Here is a 24,757-nt window from a genome sequence, read left to right as displayed (position 1 = left end):
AACCTCATAAAAATTCTAGATTTTTAAATTCTGTGATACTGATCAGGAACACTTTTAAATATTTACAGTTTCCCTCTTTGATTCTGTTTCCAAAGGAAAATATAGATCATACAAACTCACTATTATTGTGACATGGACTCCTCATTTGAAATATCTCAACATGACCTAGGAAACATTTCCCTGAGCTTTATCTATCAAACATGCTTTGCCAGCTAGATCTCTTTTTCAGTTCTGACACACAGTTGGGGCTGTCATCGTCATCCTCAAAGTCTGTGTCCTCTTCATCCAGCCTAGGTTTGAGTCCCTCTGGATCCATAATGTTAGAATCACAAACTCTGTTGACACTGTCTGATGTGTCTGTTTTAGATAGGAGGCCTTTTAAGAACCCTTCTGAACCATGTCTATGTATTGTGTATGTTTGAAAAGCCGGGCTGAGATTAGCATTCTTAAAGATATTCAACAAGGTATCAGGGCATTTTTCAGCCAGCCACTGCTTATGGGCATCCTTTTCACTGTACTTTATTACTGAATCACCTATTTCTTCTGTTTATTCTTCTTAGTGTACTTTAAATCAAACTTTTAGTAATGCTTTCTAAATCAGTATGGCTATACTTTACACCTTGTTCATCTTGTACCATGCTTGCTTCATTTCTCAAAGCTATCTTAATTCCCTTTTTCTTGATATATTATGCATAGATTTTTTTTTGTTTCTTCTAATATGTGTTCACCATATTCTGTGATGATCTCAGGAGTAAGCACTTCTGGACAAGCTGAGCTAAGCGGCCTCTAGAGAGGAGTGTTGTAGCTGAAGAGTGATGTGATGGACTCTTTTTAAATATCTGCTTGATTAGACATTGAAGCTTATAGATATACTGTGATGGCAGTGGACTGATGGGCCCTTGACGTATTTTGAGGATAAGATTTTTCCAACTATCTGCCTGAAATGGACATTTTAAGGGTACAGAGCTCATACAGGATGCATCCCAAAGACCAGATGCCACTTTTATCATTATAAGGCAGATTTCCCCAAATTTCCAAGGGCACATAATAAGGTATTCCCACATATGTACAAGCAAATGCCATGGGACTGGAAAAAAGATGAGCAGACCCAAAATCTCTCAATTTTACTCTCCATTTTGGATGAGGAAGATATTCTTGGACTTTATCTCTGTGTAGTACGCTTTTCTTATGAATGTGATTTACTCCAAGGCACATTTGCGTAAACCAATTAAGTGTCATATCTTCAGGAAATAATTTTCCTTTTTGCTGTCTAATTTTTTGCATTAGATCCCCTCTATCACAATATCCCATCACAATATCCAGATACCCTTCAGCTTCAAATGATTCTTTAAAGGTGACAGTATTGGGGTGTTTCATTTTGGCTAACAGAATAGCTTCCTTTCCTAGAATTCTGCATGTCAGTGGAAGACTTGGGAAACCTTATTTCTTTCATGGCAAACATCTGATGACTGCTTTCCTGCTTAATCAAAAGAGCTCTGCTGAAGGAGCCTTTCCCAGTCATTCTCAGGACTCTGTAGTCATCCATACTGGGGCATCCACACAACTGGCTCTGGTCATCAAGTCACCTGTAGGCTGCCTCAAATTGCCAGGCAACCCGCTTTGACTCCCCTGACCAGCGATTGGCGTGCTCCGGTGGGGTGGGCTGATGGGTTGTCTCTTGGGTTGCCACCAAGGAAGCTGCTGGGGTCTGGTGGGAGGCGCAGTTCTTGGAAGAACACGTTTTTAAGCTGCTGTTACTTCCTGCCTGTCATATTGAAGGAAAGTGTCCTGCATGGAGACAGGAGTTAGACCCCCTTTGCAGATAGATACAGCAGCCCCACTCCTCATGACATTATTTTTCTGTGCAAAGGTACATCATGACTTTTCTGAAGACCCAGTTGGTATTGTTACATACCATTTTGTGTTATATGGAATTGCAAATTCATCTTTGGGGGAAAATTATCTATAGGAATGATATATAATCAAAGTTGAGGATTTATCTTTACAGAATGGATTTACAAATAATTCTGTAAAGGTTCCCAGGGTTATCACCAACTTGAGATCTTTTTATAGTATGCTACTTAATATAATATTTGATCTACTTATGTAAGAAGTTTTATCAAGCAATGACTGTGTGCACATGTGCACACACACCAGGCATGTCTTTCAAGCTACTGGGTCTGGGACTTGCACCACAGAGTCAACCATGTAGGAGTCCAAGATCTTAACTACCACACCATCTGCAGGCCCCAGTTTTCATGTTCTTAAGATTACTTTTTGCCAGAACTATATGGCATGGTAGGCAGAATTTTTTTTTTTTTTATTAAATGGTTGTAGAAATCTTTTTCATTTGTAGAAAATTAAATTTATTTTTTGCCTCATTGCTTTCTCCTGGGCTTACTGAGCTTTAAGGATCTTAAAATTAAATACCTCACAGATAAACTTTAAAATTTTTTTGATAAATCATATTGTCTGTTGATTATGACTATAAAAACTACATAGAGTTAAGGCTTTTTTGTTTTAAACTTAGTAGCATAAGACTTTTTTTCCTGGTATTTACTTTGGAGAAAAAAAATTAAACCTGTAGAAAAGCTGGAAGAATACAGGCAGCTGTATCCCACATAGCCAGTTGTGTGGTTTGAGTCCCAGATCCAGCGACTCAAGAAAAATTTGGGCACCTGTGCTTATGTACACAAAATCCTGAAAGAAATGGAGAAGAGATTGTGCTATGACCATTCCTTGGGGATGGCTTTGTGTTTTCTCACTTCCCTTTCTCTCTGTTTCTGACTCTGGCAAGCTCACATGTATTGTAGCAAAATTTAAAAAAGGAAAAAGAAAAAAAGCTAGAAGAATAATACAGTGAACATGTATATTCTTCATTTAGATGCATTACTGTGCAGTATTTGCTTTATCTCTTCTGTGTGTTGACAAATACACTTATTCCTATATTGTTTTTGTATATTTGAGAGTAAGTTGAACCCTTGTGACACTTTATTAACTTAATGCTTCATCTATATCTTGGAAGAACTTGGGACATTCTCTTAAATAACCATAATAAAATGATCACACTTAAACATCATGAAGATAAAATGCGGCCCTTTGATTTGTTGTACTCATTCACATTTTCCTAGTTGTCCCAGTAGTGTCTTTCATGGCATTTTTTTTTTTTGTTAATTTAGGATTTAATCCAGCTTTGCTTGTTATACTTAATTTTTATGTCTCCTATTCTAGAAAAAGTTTATATAACTGGTATTTTTGAAGGGCTCAGGCCTGCTTAGCAGGATTTTCCTCAATGTGGATCTTTCTGATTATTTTCTCATGATTAGCTTTAGGTTAAAATTGTAGACAGAGGGGCCAGCAGGTGGCATGGTGGTGAAGACGTTGGATCCCATATGGCCTACTCTGTAGTTCAAATCCTGGACTCACTGGCTTGAGAGACATGCCTGGTGTGTATGCATGAGTGCCCAAAGTCCCAAGAGAAGAATGAAGGAGAAGGGATTGCCCTGTGGCTGTCACTCAGGGTGATTTCCCTCTTTCTTTGTCTCCTGCAAGTGCTCACACCCTATGGCAGAAATTTTAACAAAACAAAACCAGAAATGTGTTCCCATGCTCCTACTTCCAGGGATTTTAGAGGTTATGTTGAAGTTTTCATGGTACTTAGTATTCCAAAGGTAGAATTTTATTTGCTTTGAATCTTTTCTCTGATTTAATTATTAATTGTTTTGAATATGTTAAGTATCTTTTCTAATTGTTTTTTTTTTTTTGAAAGTAGGAATTCTGGCAATGGTTAATATAATTTTTTTGACGTTGTATGCTAGTGCATCTTAGCAAAAGCTGCAAGGTGTAGATACAGTCTTCTGCACCTTGCTTTTTTCCCTTAACAGTATATTCTAGGAGTCACTCAGTGTTGTTTTTGTTTTTTTTTCTTTGTAGCTTCATACAGCTTCACTGTGGAGTAACCGATCTTTGTCATCTGTTAATGGGTATTTAGGTTATTCCTTATACTTGGCTATTCTAAGTAATGTGATAAATAACCTCGTCTATGCTTTCTTCAGGTTGCTGGAGAATAACGCTGTGACTTTGGCCTTTGAATTTAGAATTTACATTTATTTCTCAATTCAAAAAATGTTTCTTAAACACAAGTATACTTTAATAAAAACATTAGTATTTTTTCCATTTATTTTTACATTTTTCCACATTTACTTTACATACCACAAAATTTTTACTCATACTCCATAGTTCTTGACAGTTAATAAACAACTTTCAAAATTTCAGAATACTGAACTTTAAAGATAATGTTCAAAATATTTCTTATACTTTTTTATGATTTTGTTTGTACTCTGTAACAACCGAAACAGTACGGTTTTAAATATTTTTGAGAAAATAATTACATGTCAACTACTCAAATTGTTGAAAACCAAATGCCCAGCACACACAGATCTTCTCAGTTCAGCCCTGCCTACCAAGTATTCTGTGATAAACTGTTAGCAAAGATCAGTCTCTTTTTCTCCCTTCAAAGTCTTTCCCAAAATAATCATCTCGTGTGGTTGCTCTTTTGCATTCTCTACTGATTATAATGCCGGGCTGGAAAAGTCCAGGTTATTTTGTGTTATGAATTTTTTTGTATATCTTCTCTAATCCTCTCTGCCAGGCACAACTATTTACAGGTCATCTTTCTAAGAGCTTCTGTTGACTTACTTGAGATCCACCTTAATTCCATAGTTTTCTGATTAATCTTCAGGTATGACATTCCAGTCAAAGCCCTGTCTAATAATGAGTATTTCTAATTTCTGATTAAATGCAACAAGCATTATTGAACTTATGCAGATAACTCTTCTGCCACAAGATAATAATACTCCCAAATATTTCCAGTTCAAGAGGGGTCAGGAAGGAAGAAAAGTTTGTTTCCATTTAAAAAAACAAAAATATTTTAACAAATTGCTGAACCCATCAATAACTCAAAAGAAAGTAAAATGTTTAAATTGGGAAAACAAAGCATAGTAAAAAAAAGAAATCAGTAATGTTTTACTCAAAAGTCACAAAATGATATTTCGCCATTTAAGTCTTATGTTCAAGCTGTCTTCTGTTGATTATGCAGTGTTACTGTGGTCCAATCTTTCCGTTTAAATCCTAGAAGTTAACATTCAACGTTATTATTGATACTTCTTGTCCCTAGAGTTAAATTGGTCATTTTCTTGGTTGCCTTTTTTTCTTTTATTTCTGTATGTGTCTTTTGTTTTCATGGTAGAACACTTCTTTCAGAACTTTTTTTTTTAATTAAAATTTTTTTAAATTATCGTCATAATCCTTATATTACATTGTATTACATATAACTTTACAGTGTATTACATTGCTTTTTCAAAAGGGAATGCCATGCATGTCAGTCAATACAGAGACATTAATCTCCCCGCTTCAACATTTAATATCTTTTCTATGCTTTCCCCAGTCATTATTATTATTATTCTAATTATTTTTTTTTTAAACAGTCAATCACTATTTCTCATTTTGCTCGTAATTCTTTCAGAACTTCTTGAAGAGTGGGTCTGCTATTGGCAAATTCTTTCAGGTCTTGTTTATCTCAGAATATTTTTATCCTTTCTTTCCATACAAAAGGTAATCTTGCCAGGTATAGTATTCTTGGTTCAAACTATTTTTCACTTAACACTTTGAATATATTTTCCCATTCCTTCTTTGCTTGCATTGTTTCTGATGAGAGGTCTGAGGTTAGCCTGATGGGATAATCTTTATAACTAGCCTGATGTTTCTCTCTTGCCATTTTAAGTGTCTTGTCTTTGTAGTTTTGGCCAGTCTGGCCGATGTGTCTTAGAGAAGATCTTCTTGGGTTGTTTCTATTAGGGATTCTTTGTATTTCTTGGGTCTACATATTTGAATGCCTCTCTAAATTTGTAGTTTTTTTCCAAGATTTCATGGAATAGATTATCAATGCCCTTATTAGTTTCCACACTTTTTGGGATTCTGATTATCCAGATGTTCAGGTGCTTAATGCTGTCTAGTATTTCTTGTATAGTATTCTCATTTTTTTTGGATTATTTTGACAGTTTTTTTGGTTGGTTGTTTCTAGAGTAGAGGTTTTGCCTTCAACATCTGAGATTGAATTTTCTGCATGGACTAATCTGCTTTTAATACTTTTGAGGGAAGTTTTGATTTCCTGAATGGCAGCCTTCATCTCTAATAGGTCCATTTGATTCTTTTTTATGGTGTGTATTTCCTCTTTCAGGTCATGGAAGAACTTCAACACCTCCTGGAACTTGTCTATTTTCTCCTGCATCTTCTGGAGTTCATTATCTTTCAGCTCTTGCATATTGTTTAGTTTTGTCACTATGAATATTCTGAATTCTCTATCAGACATTTCCATGAATTCTACTGTACTGTCTGTGGATGAGGAGGGATTGTTCCTTTTCCCTTAGGGGAGAGAGATTTTCTTGATTTCTCATGTTTCTTGTGCCTCTACAGTTGTTTCTGGTCATTCTGACAAAATCTGTCCCTCCACTGTGCTTCACAATATGATATCCACAGATAGGTTAGGAGTTCAGATTTATAAAAAGAAATTTCTTCATTAAAACAAGGAGATTCAGTGACTCTAAAAGTATTCAGATGTTTGGCTACTGTGCACCTGGGCCTATCTAGATATTCAGTGTGTGGAGAGTGAAGCTTAGAGTAGGAAAGTAAGGTTAAAATACAAGCAAAAAGAAAAAAAAAAAAAACTAGAAAAATACCAAAAAAAGAGGGAAAAAATTTTTTACACGTAAAAAATGAAAAATGTGCAGTGCGCCCAGGACACACCAGCTTTAAAATGGCTTCTGAAATTAACAAGTGAAAGGAAAGGCCCAAGGTGAGAAGTGGTTGAAAATGAAAAGAAACATAATAATAAAAAATTTAGAGAGAGTGCGAGACAGACAGACAGCCAGAGAGGCGGGGGGCGGGGGGAGAGAGAGAGAGAGAGAGAAGATGGAGGTCGCCCTACCTTGTCTGAATATTTTGAGAATCTAGAAGATGGGGTTTAGATCATAGCTTTCTTGAACAGGCCAGGACATACCTCAGCTTTAAAATGGCTTCTTGTCTGAATATTTCAGGAGTCTAAAAGATGGGGTTTAGAGCATAGCTTCCCTCTATAAATATTAGTATTAACAGTAGTGGCATTTGATGCCAGTTTTAGTAGATATAGTGTGTTTTATAATGCAGATTGGTTCGCATATGATTGGTAAATAGAATGCAGGACATAGAAGACTGTAGATGTCATATTCATTTGTGGACTTTTCCCTAAGCAAGGAGAACTGGAATGGCTGGAGTAGAATTTGATAGCCTTCCCCTGGATAGTTTCCCAAATGAAGGATATAGCTTTCATTTTTCTGTTGTATTAGGTGGCAGGAACCTTTTTAGCCTGTATTGTAAGAAAATGGATCTTTCCTTGGGGTTTTCTCTGCAGAGTTCAGGCCCAGCCTTCGAGGGTTCTGGTTTGTGGCAGGTTGCCCTGTCTCCTGGACCCTGTTTGCTAACATACCTTCAAACTTGGGGCTTCACTGTTGTCTGCATTACCTCATCAACCACTCACCCAGCATTTCTTCACATTTCATTTGTATGAATTTAGACAATTTTGTTTGCAAGGCCAGATAGTAGCATAGCAATAAAATTTGATGCTCTGTGAGGCAACCCCACATGGGAAGATTTCTGGTTTAAGTACACAGACTTCCTTGAGTATGGTGGGCACACACTTTCCTATGGATCCAGGGGTAGCTGATGGTAATGGTCAGTTGCAGTATAAGGATTCTTTTGGGAGTGCTGTCTGTCTTTGTCTCACTCACGGAAGACATAAATAGACTTAAATTTTTTTAAAAAAGTAATTCACGGGACCAGCAGTTAGTATAATGGTTATGTCGCTGGACTCCCATGTAGTCGACTGCAGTTCAAGTCTCGGACTCAGTGGCTTAAACTCACGCTGGGCACATGTGCGTGCGTGCCCAAGATCCTGAGAGGAGAATGGAGGAGAAGGGACTATGGCGTGGCCATCCCCCTGGGGGGGTGATTTCTTGCTTTCTGTTTCTCTGTCTCTCTGGCGAGCGCACGCGCCCTATAGCGAAACACCTCTCAAAAAAAAAAAAAAGATGCCTTTTTTTTGGAGAGGTTTTCGCTACAGGGTGCGTGCGCTCGCCAGACAGACAGAGAGAGACATAGAGACAGAAAGCGAGAAATCATCCCCCAGGGGGGATGGTCACGCCGCAATCCCTTCTCCTCCATTCTCCTCTTGGGATCTTGGGCACGCACGCACACACGCCCGGCGTGAATTTTAAGCCACCGGGTCCGGGACACGAACCGCTGTCGCCTACGTGGAATTCAGCGACATAGCCATTACGCTAACTGCTGGTTCCCCTAGAGATGCATTTTTGACAGGTTCTTGCCATGTTATTCCCCAGCCACTGAGGACCGCAGATAGATGCCACTGCACCTTGCCTATTTAGATTGGTTGGGGAGCCAAATATGGTCGTCTCATGTGGCCTTAGCCACATGCATTGGTGCCCTCCTACTTGTGCCACTGCATTCCAGCCTGTGAGAATTTTCAGAACACACTTTGGGAGCTTCCTGCCTGGATGGCTTTGGTTATCTCTTGGAGATCATGATGTTAGAGCTCTTGTAAAGCCACCTTGATTTAAGGAGTCTGTCTTCAATGCTAGCTTTTCCAGAAGACTTTATTTCAATGTGTAGTTTTAAAAAAATGTTCTTAGGAATGCAAATAAATCATAATGGAAAGTGATTATGTTAATGTTTGTTCAGTATTCTACATTGTGATCTTTGCCATGTTAGTTTTTTTTTTTAAAGGTTTCCCCAATAGTTCCTTCTTTGGTTTCTCTATTTTGGGTATGTATCTTAGTAGGAGCAATGCATGCTTATTACATGTTAAATTTGTATTAGTTTCAAATTTGGAATAATTTCTTGATAATTTTTTCCTAGGTTTTAGAAGGCTAAGCTTAGATATCCAGTCCCCTCCAAATATTGGTCTTCGTCGCAGTGGACAAGTTGAAGGTGTTCGTCAGATGCATCAAAATGCTCCACGTAGTCAAATTGCTACCGAACGTGACCTCCAGGCTTGGAAGCGAAGAGTGGTTGTACCAGAGGTACCACTAGGTGTATTTAGGTTTGTTTTAGGATATCTATTTATACTATTTCTAGCTATGAAAATATATTCATGTTGTTATATACATGTTGTTTAATCACATAAATATAGTTTAGTAAATGGACTGAGTATTCTACTTTTTTAAAGGAAATGTTAAATTATTTTCTGATGTATGATAAATTTTTTCATAGCTGATCTTGTTTTATCTAGAGAGATACCTACTTTTCCCCTTTCAGTATTATTTTGAAAGAAATTCTAGTCTCATTAACATTTTGCTCCTAAGTTTTACCATAAGGAGGTATTTTCTAAATGATTAGGACTTGTCTTAAAATATAGCCACAGTGCCATTAATATTCCTTGATGAAATATACAGTTCTTCCATATAAACAAATACTTAGTCACTATATAGGACTATTTAGAAAGTAGTATAGGTCTTTCAGAAAACACACATATTATCTAATCTCACTTTCTGTGATGTTCCTAGCTAGTAGTATTTCAACTCTGTCAAGGCTTTATTATCTTGGATACTTCTTTTCTTTTTTTTCCAGTTTGCTCTAGGGCATGTGCACTCACTAGAGAGAGACGGAGGGAGAGAGAAAGTAAGAAAGCACCCCTTAGGATGACCATGCTCCAATCAGTCCCTTCATTCTGTTTTTGGAATTTTGGGCATGTATGTATATACCACCTGATAGCCTCTATCTTGGATACTTCTAGAAAAAAGAAATTTATTCAAATATATGTGATTGCTTAGTGGTAAAGTTTGTATATAAACTGTAGGATAGGGCCAGCTGTGGTTGTAAAAGTGCTAGATCCTACCACATGGCCTACTCCATGGTATGAGTCCTGGACCAGCAGCTTGAAAAACATGCTGTTGCATGCACATGTGTGCCCAAAGTCTCAAGAGAAAAATGGAGGAGGCGGGAATATGGTGCAACCCCTGTGCGAGCGGTGCTTTCTCACTTTCCCTCTTCTGTCTCTTGTTTCTCTTCCTCTCTCTTATCTGTCTCTGGTGGGTGCATGTGCCCTATAGCAAATTGGAAAAAAAAACCCAAAAACCCAAAAACGAAGGTAGAATAGATGATTGTTTCTTTTGTTTTATTTACATTCAAAATATTTATTCTCTTTCATCCTTCAGTTGTGACAAATTGTGTTTGTTTTCAATGTGTTAACTGAAAACTGGGATAGGGGCTGATAGGTGGAGTGGTGGTTAAAGGCGCTGGATTCCCACACAGCCGACTATGGTTCAAGTCTGGACTTGGTGGCTTGCTTTCTTACTTTCCCTCTCTCTTTTACTCTCCCTTTCCCTCTGATCAAATTAAAATAAATTAAAAAATAAATAAATAGATGAAGTTAAATAAAATATTTAAAAAAAAAAACACATAAAATGTAAATGCACGTGTTTCATCAGTGTTCAAATCGGAAGCAAGGGACATTCAGTCTTTTTTCCACAGAGAAGAAATAACCTTTAGTACCTTCTTCATGACATCATGTTCCAAGCATTGAATCTGGTCACGTAACATTATCTTTTTGTTTTATGGTGATAGCGAAACGTACGATGATTAGAAAACCTAGTAACATTGCTATTCTTTTTTTTTAATTTTTTTGAGAGATTTTTTGCTTTAGGGTGTGTGTGCTTACCAGGAGACAGAGACAGAGGGGCAGAAAGTGAGAAATCACCCCCCAGAGGGGATGACTATGCTGCAGTCTCTTCTCCATTCTCCTCTCAGGATTTTGGGTATGCACATATTCCCAGTGTGTGTTTCAATATCCCGGGTCTGGGACTTGAACCTTGGTTGACCATGTGGGAGTCTAGTGCTTTAACCAACATGCCACTTGCTAGCCCCTCTTTTTTACAGATTTTAAAGCACGTAGTTTGACTAAGTTTGGAGAAAGAGGACTTTTTTTTTTTTTTTTTTTTTTTGGTAGAAAAAGGAATTGCAGTCTTGGAAAATCATCCAGATATTTAGAGTAACATTGGTTATCTTATTTCAGTTGGTCCTACTAGAGCTGATTAGACTACAAATGGATGGCTATTTTTGTGTTCAGTATGAAAAATAGTACTTCCTAGCTGCTTCTGAGATTTAATTTATATTCATATTACATCTTTTAAATAAAAGTTTTAACTTTAAGAATTTTATGTATTAATTTTAAAATGTTAATTTTATTATTTTTTTCTTAAAGAGAGATTTTGGTTATCGGCCGTGTGCACTTGCCAGTCAAAGACAGAAAGTAGGAAATCATGCCCCCAGGTGGGGATGGCCACGCCTCAGTCCCTTCTCCCTTTTCCTCTCGGGACTTGGGGCACACACACGTGCCTGATGTGATTTTAAGCCGTTGGGTCCAACACTAGAACCACTGTTGACTAGATGTAACCATTACGCAGCTGCTGATCCTAAAAATAGTTCATTGTTTTTAATATGTGTGGTTTCTACAGTCATGACTAATGTTTACTCTCTATGTTCTTTCTTAATCCATCAGTTCAGTAGCTAATATAAATGGGTACTTACATTTGTAGGAAGTTGGAAGACTTCAGAATAGAGAAAGGTGAAGAGGAAAGAAATCTTTATATAATAGAAAGAAAAAGGAAGACTTTCCAGCTCTCACAAAAGGTAACCTAAATTCTGTTTCTTAGGAATAAGCAGACTTAAAATTTAGAAGTTTTCTTGGTGACTTATAAAACCTAGTAGCTTTATTCTGAAATAGAGTATTTCTTCAGGTCTTTATTTTGGGGGAATTTAAAATAGTACTCTTAAGATTGTACACCTGTTGGGAAGCAGTAGTTCGAAAACCCAAGGTGCCTGGTGTCTTAACAGTTGCTAAAAGATTTTCGGAAATCACAGAATTTTTTAGGCCATACTCAGGTCAAGAATTACAACATTACCAGCATATCTAGAGCACTTTGTGTCCATCTCAGTCATTACCCTCTCCCTTCTTCTGCAGGTAACCAACTATTTTGACTTTTCCAAAATTGCCAGTTAGCTTTGTTTATTACTGAAGTTTATCTGAATCGCAAATTTTTTAAAATCTTAAACATTGAATCTTATTTATTCTATTTAATTTCTCTACTTGGGCTTTCTTGGGCATCACAGTTGAGCATTTACATTGAGACTATGGAAGATGGAAAGAAATGTGTGCAAGATTAGTGTTGTAAAACTGGTGAAAGTGGTTGTGATTTGGAGAATTGATCTATCAGTTGGTTGCATTATCATCAAGTCATATTGTGAGAGGTGGCCTGCATATGTTTTTCTGTGGATTGCCCTTCTTTATTTATTTATTTACTTAGAACATTTTTTAAAAATTAAAAAAAAAAATCATTCTAGTATGCTTACATTCCGGGTATGAGAAGCAATACAGAACATGGGCTGAAAGTGGGGTTCTTGATCAGATTGTCTAGGCACAAGTTCCAGCTCCGTCTCTTACTACCTGAGGGAACTTGGGCAAGTTACTTAAATTCTGTACAGTGTTTTCAAATTAAAATGGGAAACCTTGGGACCAGCAGATGGCCTAATGGTTATGTCACTGGACTCCGATTTAGTCGATTGTGGTTCGAGTCCCAGATCTAGCAGCTTGAAACTCAAGCTGGGGACATGTGTGTGTGTGCCCAAAATCCCAAGAGGAGAATGGAGGACAGGGATTGTGGTGTGGCCATCCCCCACGGGGGTGATTACTCACTTTCTGTGTCTCTGTCTTGCTGGTGAGGGCATGTGCACCATAGCAAAATTCTCTCTTCAAAAAGAAAAGGGAAACCTTACAGGTTTGTTCTGAGGATTACATAAATCAGTATTTTGGCATATTATAAACATTAATAGATAATTGGTTAATTGGATATTCTATTTCAGTACCTTTGCATACCGAAAACCTCGAGAATTGATTACATACTCTACCATTCAGTCTTCTCTGTGTAATACCCCCCACTCCTCCTTTTTTAAGAGAGATTTTTGCTGTAGGGTGCATATGGTTGCTGGAGAGACAGAGACAAAATGAAAAATCAACCCCCGGGCGGGGAGTGCCCACGCTGGTCTTTTCGCCTTTCAGGATTTGGGGCATGCATACACACGTGCCTGGCATGAGTTTTAAGCTGCTGGGTCTGGACTCAAACCATGGTTGACTACACATGAGTCCAATGATGTAACCATTATACATCATGTGCTGTTCCTAAAACCCCCATTTTAAAATCTGGTTTTGAAATATAAACTATATTTTTACATTACAATATTTACAAGTTATTTTCAGAAAAATACGTTTGGAAAAGTTTTAAAAATCTAATTACTGGGGACCAGCAGGTGGCATGGTGATTAAGGTGCTGGATAGCCCCACATAGCTGACCACAGTTTGAGTCCCGGACCTGTGGCTTGCTTTCTCACATTCCTTCCCCCTCTCTGTGTGTGTGTGTCTCTCTTTGGTCAAATTAAAATAAATGAATGAATAAATAAAATTAAATAATCATTAAAAAATCTAATTACTTATGGGTTCACAAGTTTCTAATTTGCTACATTATAACTTATTTAACTAAGTTACTTTAAAAGTTATTCAACAGTATAAAGTTCAATTAAATTTGAATAGCTTTAAAGTTTTGAGCATTTTTGTTTGTTTCTTTTTAGTTTGCCACAGATTGCATGCAGTCACCAGAGAGAGAGAGAGAGAGAGAGAGAGACAGAGGGAGAGAGGGAAAGTGGGAAATCACCTCACAGAGAGGACGGCCATGCTGTAGTTGGATCCAGCTGCCTTAACCTCCATGCCACCTGCTGGCCCCTAGGATTTTAAACTTTTTTTTTTTTTTTTTAAGATTTTTGCCATGCACTTATTGGAGAGACAGATAAAAGGTGAGAAATCATCTCTTAGGGAATGGCCATGTCACAGTCCTTTTGTTTTCCTCTTGAGGTTTTGGGCATGTGTGCACACGTCGTGTGATTTTTCAGGTTGCTGGCTTTGGGGCTTGCACTCTGTTCAGCCATGAGGCAATCCAGCACTTGAACTACCACCACCTGCTGGCCCCTTAATTTTTTTCTTTCTCAAAAAGTTTGGGCATTCTTCAGTATGTATTAAGCAAAAAAGACTTAAGACTTAGAGTTAATCTTTTTAGTACAGATCTTTAAAGCACAAATATATACACACTATACACAAGCACATTTATACTATCTCTTTGGAATTAAAATTTTATGGAGGTCATTTAGGAAAAGCCTAGATAGTTTCTTGTAGTTTGATGACAATGAAAAAAGATTGGGAAACACTGATGTAAGTGGAATCATACAATATGTAATCTTTTATGTCTGGCTTTAATCATTTAATCTTCTGAGTTTATATTGTGAAGAGTAGTTGTAGTACATTTGTTTTCATTGTCATACAGTATATTTATTATATCAGTATATATTTACTATATTCTCAGAGGGCAATTAGGTTAGTTTATATTTTGAATGTAAAGAATAATACTGGTTAAGGACTAGCAGTTAGCATAATGGCTATGTCGCTGGACTCCCATGTAGTTGACCATGGTTCGCATCCCAGACCAGGTGGCTTAAAACTCAAGCTGGGAACATGTGCTTGTGTGCCCAAGATCCCGAGAGGAGAATGGAGGAGAAGGGATTGCAGCATGGCCATCCTCCCTGGGTGGAGGAGTCTGACCCGGTGAGGCCTCAGGATTTGTCTGAGCCCCTCGACTTTTGAGCTCTGCTTTTGGTTGGATTAACACGTTGGCAAGGCCACTGTTGTGAACTCCCCGACTTTGGAATAAAGCTTGGGTCAATTAGCATGTCAGCAAGGCTGCCTGTTATTTGTTTTAGAGAATTGAGGCAGCCTCACTGGGAAGCGACCCCCCTTTGACTCTCTAATTTATTATTATGAAAGAATTGTATAGCTTTTTTATACATTTTGAGTATATGATAAATTTTTTTAGGAAGTCCCCCAATTGACAGCTTTTTTTTGCTTTAATTACTTACTATTAATTATAATGCTTTATTTCTATGGTCACAATAGAGGGTGGGCTGAAGTTTTTTTTAGGCAAAAGTAATTTTGACCTTTGGAAGGCCCTTTAATTTTTTCTTCCTTTATGTAAAATAGGATTAGGCCAAAACTGGCCCAGGACACCTCTGCCCTCTCCAAGTGAAATAGATAAATATATTAGGATTCCTCAAATTAAGTCTTAAATCCCTACAAAACTATATAAATATCATTCTTTATTAAGATCCATAAGAACTAATATCTATTCTTGAGATTTTCTTTTCTCAGCACCATTCTCAGTAATCACAAAATGGCTCCTGCGCCGCATCTGCTTACCAGAACCGCTTTCCCAAAACTGCATTCCATAAAGACCCACCTACAATTAAGAAACTGCACTAGACCCACCCTTAATCCACCCCTAAATAAAAATTACACTAGACCCACCTCTAATCCAACCCTAAATAAAATCTTTGTTCTTTATTATTAAAAACTTTATGAGCTGTTAATTAAAACACTAGCCCCTCTCCCTTTACTTACATGTAACACGTTTTCAATAAAAACGCACGATGATTCCTAGCAGTCGTCACTCCTTAGAGAGCGATCTCTGAGGGGTGTCCGGCATAGGACGTGCATAAAAGGCATCAAGGCCTCTGTCTTCTGTTCACCTTCGCCACCTTCGTCAAAATAACCCACCCACGCCGAGGCTGGACCCCGGCACCTGGGGAGTAATTTCTCGCTTTCTGTCTCTCTGTCTCTGTCTGGCAAGCACACACACCCTATAGCAAAAACCTCTCCAAAAGAAAAAATAATAATACTGGTTTTAACATTATATATATATTCTTGTTTCTGTGTATTTCATTGTAGACTCTCTGTCTCTTCAGTGAGCATATGTGCTGTATAGCAAAAAAATTTTGTAAAAACAAAAATAATAGTAGTAAAATAAAAAAAATAAATAAATAAAAAATAAAAGTTTTGGCATTGCTCTCATGTTTGGGCTCTTACTCATGGCAGTGGCTCAGAAAGTATGGCTTTGGGAAAACTATAAGCTGGTTCCAGACTGCCATGAGAATGAAAATGGTAACAATGTACTGCATTTGGCATCCAGAACAATACCATTTGTTCTAAACTGGCTACCAAATGTTTAGTGATGAAGGCAAAAATGACTGGTTTGAAGAGTGGGAGAAGAGTGAAACCTGGAGGAGTGCTCCAGAGCAGTCATGGGCTTTACAATCCCAGACTGTGATGAGAGTAGGCTCTTGAAGCTAAGCAGTGCAATGGTACCACCATGTGTTGGTGTGGGAACAGTGCTGGTGTCAAAGATGAACCAACAGCACTGAAATAACCTGCTCCGAGTGAGTGAGGACCTACTGGATCATCACTGAACTAAAACACAAAGTAGAGGAAAAACCTTATGATGTTCAAAGTTTGCAGACTATTCTTCAGGAGGTCATCACTACTCGCTATCAACTTGATTCAGAATTTATCACTGCTTACTCTGTGTAAAAATAATGGTATCACTATTGATCTGGTGAAGAATTTTTCTCAGAAAACTCAGAATGATGTGGAAATAGTTGGTGTGATTTTTTTTATCTTGAAAAAGATGTTAAAGGTGAATCCTTGATCCATTCTTTTGAATGGACCTGAGAGTGAAATGAGAACAACTGGATCTGTATCCTGGTCAAATTTTAATTTACTGTGTTGATGAGAAAGTGCCTGATTTTTCTTTTTTTTTTTTTTTGAGAGGTTTTTACTATAGGTTGCATGTGCTTGCCATAAAGACAGAGACAGAAAGCAAGAAATCACCCCCTCAGGGGGATGACCACGCTGCAGTCCCTTCTCTTCCATTCTTCTCTTGAGATCTTGGGCACACATGCACATGAGCCCAGTGTGAGTTTAAGCTTCTGAGTCTGGGACTCGAACTGCGGTCAACCACATAGGAGTCCAGTGACATAGCCATTATGCCAACTGCTGGTCCCAAAAGCACCTGTTTTTTAATGCAGGTTCTAAAAGCTCATATCATTGCTATCATTGCAATGGTGACAACAGCAATTATTACTGGAGTTATTGTTACAGTTATTACCAGAAAGAAGAAAATGGTTGGGACCACTAGTTGGCGTAATAGTTACGTGGCTGAACTCCCACATAGTTGACCACAGTTTGAGTCTCAGACCTGGCAACTTAAAACTCAAACCAGGTGCATGTGCATCGTGCATGCCCAAAATCCCAAAAGGAGAATGGAGGAGAAGGGATTGTGGTGTTGCCATCCTCCCAGGGGTGGTGATTTCTTGCTTTGGATCTCTCTGTCTTTGGTGAGCACTTGCGCCCTATAGGCAAAAACAAAAACAAAAAACCCTAAGAATAAAAAAAGAAAATGGTGGGACCAGCAGTTAGAGTAATGGCTATGTCGCTGGACTCCCATGTAGTCGACCACGGTTCGCATCCTGGACCCGGTGGCTTAAAACTCAGGCCGGGTGCGTGTGCGTGCGTGCCCAAGATCCCAAGAGGAGAACGGAAGAGAAGGGATTGTGGCGTGGCCATCCCCCCTGGGGGGTGATTTCTCGCTTTCTGTCTCTCTATGTGTCTCTGTCTGGCGAGCGTACACACCCTATAGCAAAACAAACAAACAAACAAAAAACCTCTCAAAAGAAAATGGCAGAAGTATGAGAAAGCAGAGATAAAGGAGATGAGTGAGGTGTATGGAGAACTTACTGTATAACTACTGCAGTTTGAAAATTAACTACAAAAAGGGAAATTAGCAAATGGAATTAGATTATAAATGTAGGAACATGGACAAAGAGAAGCTCTTTGAGGATTACTGTTAGTTGACATATTTGTGACAGTGAACCAGTATTGAAAAATACAAGCAGCTCAAAATTGGCTCTATCATTCTTAAAATTTGACTTCACAAATGTCTTATATATGCAAATCTAATGTAAAATTCAGAACTTGGACTGCATAGTTAAAATTATTTATGCAAAACATTGAAGAGTGCATTAAATATACTTTTACCATAGAGTTTGAGTAACTACTGTCTCATTTTGTGATTGAAAGCTATCCTTCTGTTTACTTTAAGTTTTATACATACAAACTTTTTAGTGAACCAAGGAATAAAACATTTTAAACTATAAAAAAAATTGGCATTAATAAATATTAGTATTGTCAAATTCAGGAAAGTACAGTTCATTTTACGATCAATCAGTGATAATTCTAAAATAGGGAAATGCTTATCAAATAGATGACATTTGTGAAAATTGGTTTGTGCTTCATTTCAAATACTACCTTCATTGGGCAGTTTCACAGATGACTTTAGTGTTCGGGGGAGAATGACTTACCTTTTTTGAAAACTTAAACCGCGACCAGCAGTTGGCATAATGGCTATGTTGCTGGATTCCCATGTGGTTGACCACAGTTTGACTCCTGGACCTGGTGGCTTAAACTCACACTGGACACGTGTGCGTGCATGCCCACGATCCTGAGAGGAGAATGGAAGAGAAGGGATTGTGGTGTGGCCATCCCCCTGGGGAGTGATTTCTTGCATTCTGTCTCTCTGTCTCTTTGTCTTTCTGGCAAGCACATGCACCCTATAGCAAAAACCTCTCCCCACCCCAGAAAAAAAAAAAAAAAAAAAAAACAATAGGGGCTGGGAGGGGGGTTGGTGGTTAAGGGCACTGGACTCCCACATGGTCGACCGTGCTTCAAGTCCTGTACCTGGTGACTTGCTTTCTCACTTTCCCTTTCTCACTCTGTCCCTATCTGGTAAAGTTTGTCTGGCTGTATGTATAAATAAATAAATTTAAATAAAATTCTTAAAAATTAAACCATGCTGACTTTATGTTGCTAATTTTAGATTATTTTATTTTGATAAATGTATATTTAAAATTTTCAAAGAAAACTGAAAATTGCTGATGTCAACAAATCATCCAAAAAGTTTAAAACCTGAAAATAATTATGGTTAATAAATAAAGGTCATTTAAAAATAGTTCTCTGTACCTGTGTATAAAATAGTGATGTCTTCCTAATGTTGGTTACTGCATTATAATAGGTGAGTATGTTTTTTTTCACTACCAAGATTTTTTTTCTTTTTTTTTTGGAGAGGTTTTTGCTATCGGGTGCGTGCGCTCGCCAGATAGACAGAGGCAGAGAGATAGAAAGTGAGAAATCACCCCCCGGGGGGGAGGCCATGCCGCAGTCCCTTCTACTCCATTCTCCTCTCGGGATCTTGGGCACGCACACATGCCCAGCGTGAGTTTAAGCCACCGGGTCTGGGACTTGAACCGTGGTCGACTATGTGGGAGTCCAGCGACATAGCCATTACACTAACTGCTGGTTCCCCAAGATTTATATTTTTAAAGTGATACCCTTTTTTGTGTTCTTATTCTCCCTCATGCTGTATCAGTTAACTTACAGTATAGCCTGAAAAATGCTGACTTAATGTGCCTTTTCTCATAACTTCTAAGGGTCTTAAATGTAAAAATAGGGCCAGCTTTGGTGTGATAGCTACTGGATCTCACATGACCCACTGTAGATTCGAGTCCTAGACCCAGCAGCTTGAAAGACAAGCCAGGTGCATGTGCCTGTATACCCAAAATTATAAGAGAAGAATGGAAGAGAAGGGATGGGTGTAGCCATCCCTCTGGGGATGCTTTCTCACTTTCTGTGTCTCTCTTTCTTTCTGCTCTCTAGTGAGCACATGTAACCTATAGCAAAATTACCAAAAAAAAAAAAGAAAAAAGAAGAAAGCAAAAATGCCAAGCAGATGACAGCTAGTCAGCCTCATAGTTGACTGATTCGAGTCCCAGACCTGGCGGCTTAAAACTCAAACTGGGCGTGTGTGTGCATGCGTGCCCAAAATATTAACTGAAAGGAAAATGGAGGAGAAAGGATTGTGGGTGACTTGGCTGTTCTCCCTGGGGAGGAGGGGATGATTTCTCGCTTTCTGTGTATCTCTCTCTCCAGTGAGCCACATTGTGCCCTATAGCAAAAGAAATTACATTAAAAAAAAAAAAAAAAAAAAAAAAACCAAACTTAACAATATATTGCACAAATATCACCTATTTAATGATTCTTTCTAAGCTTTTTCCTTAAATCCTTTTGGGAACTTGATAGGATGTCCTTTTGTTGAGTCTGTTCACACCTTTTTTTAAGAATTACTTAATTTTATTGTTTCATAATTTGTTATTGGGCATGTGTGTGTGAGAGAGAGGAAGAGAAAGAGAGAAAGAAAGTTGCCGGGTTTGGGATTTGAACTGCAGTTGGCCACTTGGGGGTCTAGCAACTTAACTAGCATGCCACCTGCTGGCCCTGAAACTGTTAATATTTAAATTTTGACTTTTCATCTGCCCTTTTTTTTTTTTTTTTTTTTTTTATTTTTTTCTTCCCTTTTTTTTTTTTTTTTTTTTTAATGTTTCAGTGGAATTCAGTGGTTTTGGCTTCACAGTCTAAACAGAGAACATGTAGGCGGCGTAAGTATCCAACTTATAGTAGAAGAAATCTTTCCCGGCATGAGATATCTTCTGGAAATGAGTCTTCAAGCTCTATAAGACAGGTGAGTCTTTAAAATTTATATGATAATTCTTAAAAATTTACATGATATAGCTTTAAAACTTATATGATAATTTAAAAATTTTTATGATAATTCTAAATGAATTGGTCTTAATTCTTTACTTTGATTTTACCTTGAATTATGTGAAAATACAATTTTTAAAAAGTTTATTTTTCTCTTCCGTGTGAGAGAGAGTGAGTGAGGAATAGGGGATAGACAGGTGCCCCAACAGGGTCTTCATGCCACGATCCTTCTTCAGCTATCCTGATCTCGGGTGTGCGCACACCTGCCAGGTATCTAGGATGGAACCAAGGATCTTCTCATACAGGTTCCACATAAGGAAGCATTGTGTTATCACTGCACCATTGCTGCTGGGTCTGAATTTTCTAAAACATTAATTTTTTAACAACTTTGTTGAGATATTTTTATACCATATACATGTATATCCCATTGGTTTTAGTGTTACTGTTTTAATTTCAAAATATTTTCATTACTCTTAAAAGAATTTGTATACCTATTTACAGTCATTGTATTCTCCTCTTCTCCCCACCCCCATGGTACAAAGGGCTGACTATAAGGGGCATGGGCATCAGTCCAGAAAAATTTGTGAGGTGTCCTAGAACTGATCTTACACTATGGATATCGAGGGGAAACTAAGACATTTTGTTCATCTATTTATTAGTTGGTGGACATTCATGTTGCTTCCACTTTTTGGCTATTGTGAGTGACATGCCTTATTAATATCCATGTAAAGGCTTTATGTTTTCAGTTTTCTGGGGTATATACTTTAGAGTTGATTTGCTGGGTCATATGGTGGTCTTAGTTTTTTGATGATTTGGGCTATTTTTCTTTTTTTAAAAAAATTCTGCCATAAAGTATATGTACGCTCTGGAGAGAGAGGAAAAGTGAGAAATCACCCCCTGGGGGATGGCCATACTACAGTCTCTTCTCCATTCTTCTCAGGATTTTGGATATGCATGTACCTGTGCCTGGCTTGTTTTTTCAAGCCCCTGGGTCTGGGACTTGAACCACCCAGATGGCCTTGTGGGATCTAGCCACCTTATCCACCACAGCCCTGGTTGGCCCATTGTGTTATTTTCTAAAATGGCTGCAACATTTTATATTCCTGCCAGTAATGTATGAGAGTTTCAGTTTTTTCTGCGTCCTCATAAACACTTCTTAATTGTCTGTCCTTTTTATCGAAGCTGTCCTATGGGTGGAAAGTGATACCTTGGTTTTGATTTACATTTCCCTAATGACTAATAATGTTGAACATGGTTTTATATGCTTTATTTAAAATTAGTGTATTTTGGGGATTGTCTATTCTGATCTGTTGCCCACTTTTTAATTTTATTTTGTCTTTTTATTGTAAGAGGTTTCTTTGTTGTTGTTAAGAGAGATTTTTGCTGTAGGGTGCTTGTACTTGCTGGAGAGACAGAAAAAGATAGAAAGTGAGAAATCCCTGGGGGTATGACCACACTATAGTCCCTTCTCTTCCATTCTCCTCTCTGGATTTTGGGCATGAACACACATGAGTCTGGTGTGAGTTTTAAGCCTCCAGGTCTGGGGTTTAAACTACGGTCTGTCATGTTGGAGTCTGGCGACATAACTATCATGCCATCTGCTGGTCCTGCTGTAAGAGATTTTTATGTATATACTGGATGCAAGTCCTTTCTCACATACGTGTAAATACTTGTAAATATTTTAATTAAGAAATTATTTCCTTTATTGACTCATGGATTCTTAAGTCTTTTAATGATCTAATGGGTTATTATCATTACTCCTTTTCATGTTCCATTGTCCAAGCTTTCGTCAGTGGTAGTCATTTCAAGCTAACTTTTTCCCTTTTGCTCTTCCTTTCTCCTCATGAGAAAAACCTGGTTCCTGTTATCTTCAGTATACTTGTTTGTTAAATCTAGCATACCAGAAAGTAGTTTCAGAATTATACCCAATCTCTGTGGTAAAATTGCAACTATCTAGAGTTTAGTTGTTATTTACATTTATTTACAGTTCTTTTATGTTTAATGAAGTGGTATTTAGTTCAGATATTCTGTTCTAATGTTGAATTGTTCCTTTACTCTTTAATTTAAAACGTAATCTGTTTAACCGGATATCATTTTTATTCCATTTCATTTTATTCCATCTCTTTACCTCCCTTCTAATTTGATTGATATTTTAAGTATTTATTAGAGAGGTGATTTTTCACAGTGTATATTGCCCAGTTAAGATCCTGATGCTCCAGCCTGTCCTGCTTGGACCAGGAACTGAACCTGTTCCTTCCATGTCCCCAGGCTCAAAGTGGCAGTGTTTTAGCAGAGTATGTCACTGGGGCTGAGCTATTTGATTGGTACTATTCTTGTTGATTTGTTTCTACATTCTTCTGCCCTCTCTTTGTGAATTGTTAACGTAGTTTTATTGTAAAGGTCAGAATTAAATACACTGAGAGAAGTAGCATTTCTTTCTAGCGTTTATTTTCTTCCATTTCAGCCCTCCCTTTCTTTTTGTTATTCCATTTCCACTCATCTTTTCTAGGAAGCTGGTTTCTGATTTATCATCCTGTTTTTTGTTTGTTTTGTTTCATATATCTAATCAAACATATGTATATTTTATTTATTTTAGTACTTTTTTTTTTTTAAACTTAGATTTTTACTAAAGGGCATATGCGCTTGCCAGAGAGACAGAAAGCCAGAAATCACCCCTAGGGGGGATGGCCACACTGCTGTCCCTTCTTTATTTTCTTCTTGGGATTTTGGGTACTCATGTTGATGTGCCTGGCCTGAGTTTCAGGTTGCCGGGTTTGGGACTTGAACCACATTCTACCATGTGGGAGTCCATTGCCACCTTTGGCCCACTTATTTATTTATTACTTATTTATACACACAGATAAGCATACTTCAGATGTTCTTTTGCACCTGGCTTTTTTCATTGACAGTATCTTTTAAATCACTTCGTGTAAGGTGTTTTAAAAACATTTTTTAAACAAAGTTTGGCTGTAGGGCATGTGCGCTTGCTGAAGAGACAGAGACAGAAAGTGAGAAATCACCCCCTAGGGGGGATGACCTCACCACAATCCCTTCTCCATTCACCTCTTGGGATTTTGGGCATGCATGCACACACACATAGAGTGAGTTTGAGCTGCTGGATCTGGGACTTGAACCATGGTTGACTACATGGGAGTCGAGCGACATAACCATTATGCCATCTGCTAGTCCCAAAATCATTTCATATAAGTTGATAAGGAGTTTTCTTTTTTTCTTTGTAAAGAGTTGCCCTAGTACTTAATAGAATGATTGTAATAAAGTAATGAGCCACTCTCATGATACTAGGCAAATATTTAGGTGGGTTTTAATGTTTTCATAAATATGGTATAGTGAGTCATTTTTATATATATGCATTTATACCTTTAGTGGTGTAGTTCGACATTATGTTCCTTGAATTGCTAGGTATTATTAGGTCAGACAATCAGTGTGTATGAATGGAATAAGATGTTGGTGAATTTTCATATTCAAAGACAAGTCACAACTTGAATTTGCAGTGAACAAGAGTGCATGATTCTCTACCCTTAGCCAGCAGAATGTGTGTTACACTTTCAAAATACTTTCTTTTTCTTTTTTTTTTAAGAGATTTTTGCTGTAGGGCACATGCGCTCGCGAGAAAGAGACAGTGAGATAGAAAGCTAGAAATCACCCCCCGGGGGGATGGCCACACTGCAGTCCCTTTTCCTCCATTCTCCTTTTGAGATCTTGGGCATGCATGCACACGCGCCCTGCGTGAGTTTAAGCCACTGGGATCGGAACCCAAACCACAGTCAGCCACATGGGAGTTCAGCGACATAGCCATTATGCTAACTGCTGGTCCCACTTTCTAAATGCTTTCTGATTTATTTATTTGTTTTTTTGAGAGAGATTTTTGCTAGAGGGTGTATATGTTCAGTAGAGAGACAGGAAGCAAGTAATTACCCCCCGGGAGGGATGACCATACCGCAATCCCTTGTCTTCCATTCTCCCATCAGGATTTTGGGTATGAATGCACATGAGCCTGGCTTGAGTTTTAAGGCACCGGCTATGGGATTTGGAACTGTGGTCGACCATGTGGGAGTCCAGCAACGTAACCATTATCTCATCTGCTGATCCTGATGCTTTCCAGTT

At 38.0% G+C, this 24,757-nt stretch overlaps 1 protein-coding gene and 2 pseudogenes across 4 annotated transcripts in view; 2 read left to right on the top strand and 1 right to left on the bottom strand.

Annotated features, from left to right (window-relative positions):
* BRWD1 (bromodomain and WD repeat domain containing 1) overlaps window positions 1-24,757 on the top strand; it is a 162,539-nt gene that overhangs the window by 64,661 nt on the left and 73,121 nt on the right. For all 4 annotated transcript variants that reach the window (XM_027770963.1, XM_006146293.3, XM_027770965.1 and 1 more), the window contains 3 exons: window positions 8,968-9,151; window positions 11,646-11,739; window positions 20,478-20,612. In XM_027770963.1, coding sequence (XP_027626764.1) covers window positions 8,968-9,151; window positions 11,646-11,739; window positions 20,478-20,612 — 413 coding nt within the window. The remainder of the gene's footprint in view (window positions 1-8,967; window positions 9,152-11,645; window positions 11,740-20,477; window positions 20,613-24,757) is intronic.
* On the bottom strand, window positions 102-1,608 carry LOC102473656 (serine/threonine-protein kinase Nek3 pseudogene; annotated as a pseudogene).
* LOC102469959 (epithelial cell adhesion molecule pseudogene) lies at window positions 16,015-18,394 on the top strand (annotated as a pseudogene).

The sequence above is a fragment of the Tupaia chinensis genome, unplaced genomic scaffold (assembly GCF_000334495.1).
Source record: "Tupaia chinensis unplaced genomic scaffold, TupChi_1.0 Scaffold000175_1, whole genome shotgun sequence".
Classification (NCBI taxonomy): Eukaryota; Metazoa; Chordata; class Mammalia; order Scandentia; family Tupaiidae; genus Tupaia; species Tupaia belangeri.
This window is presented reverse-complemented; position numbering and strand designations above follow the sequence as displayed.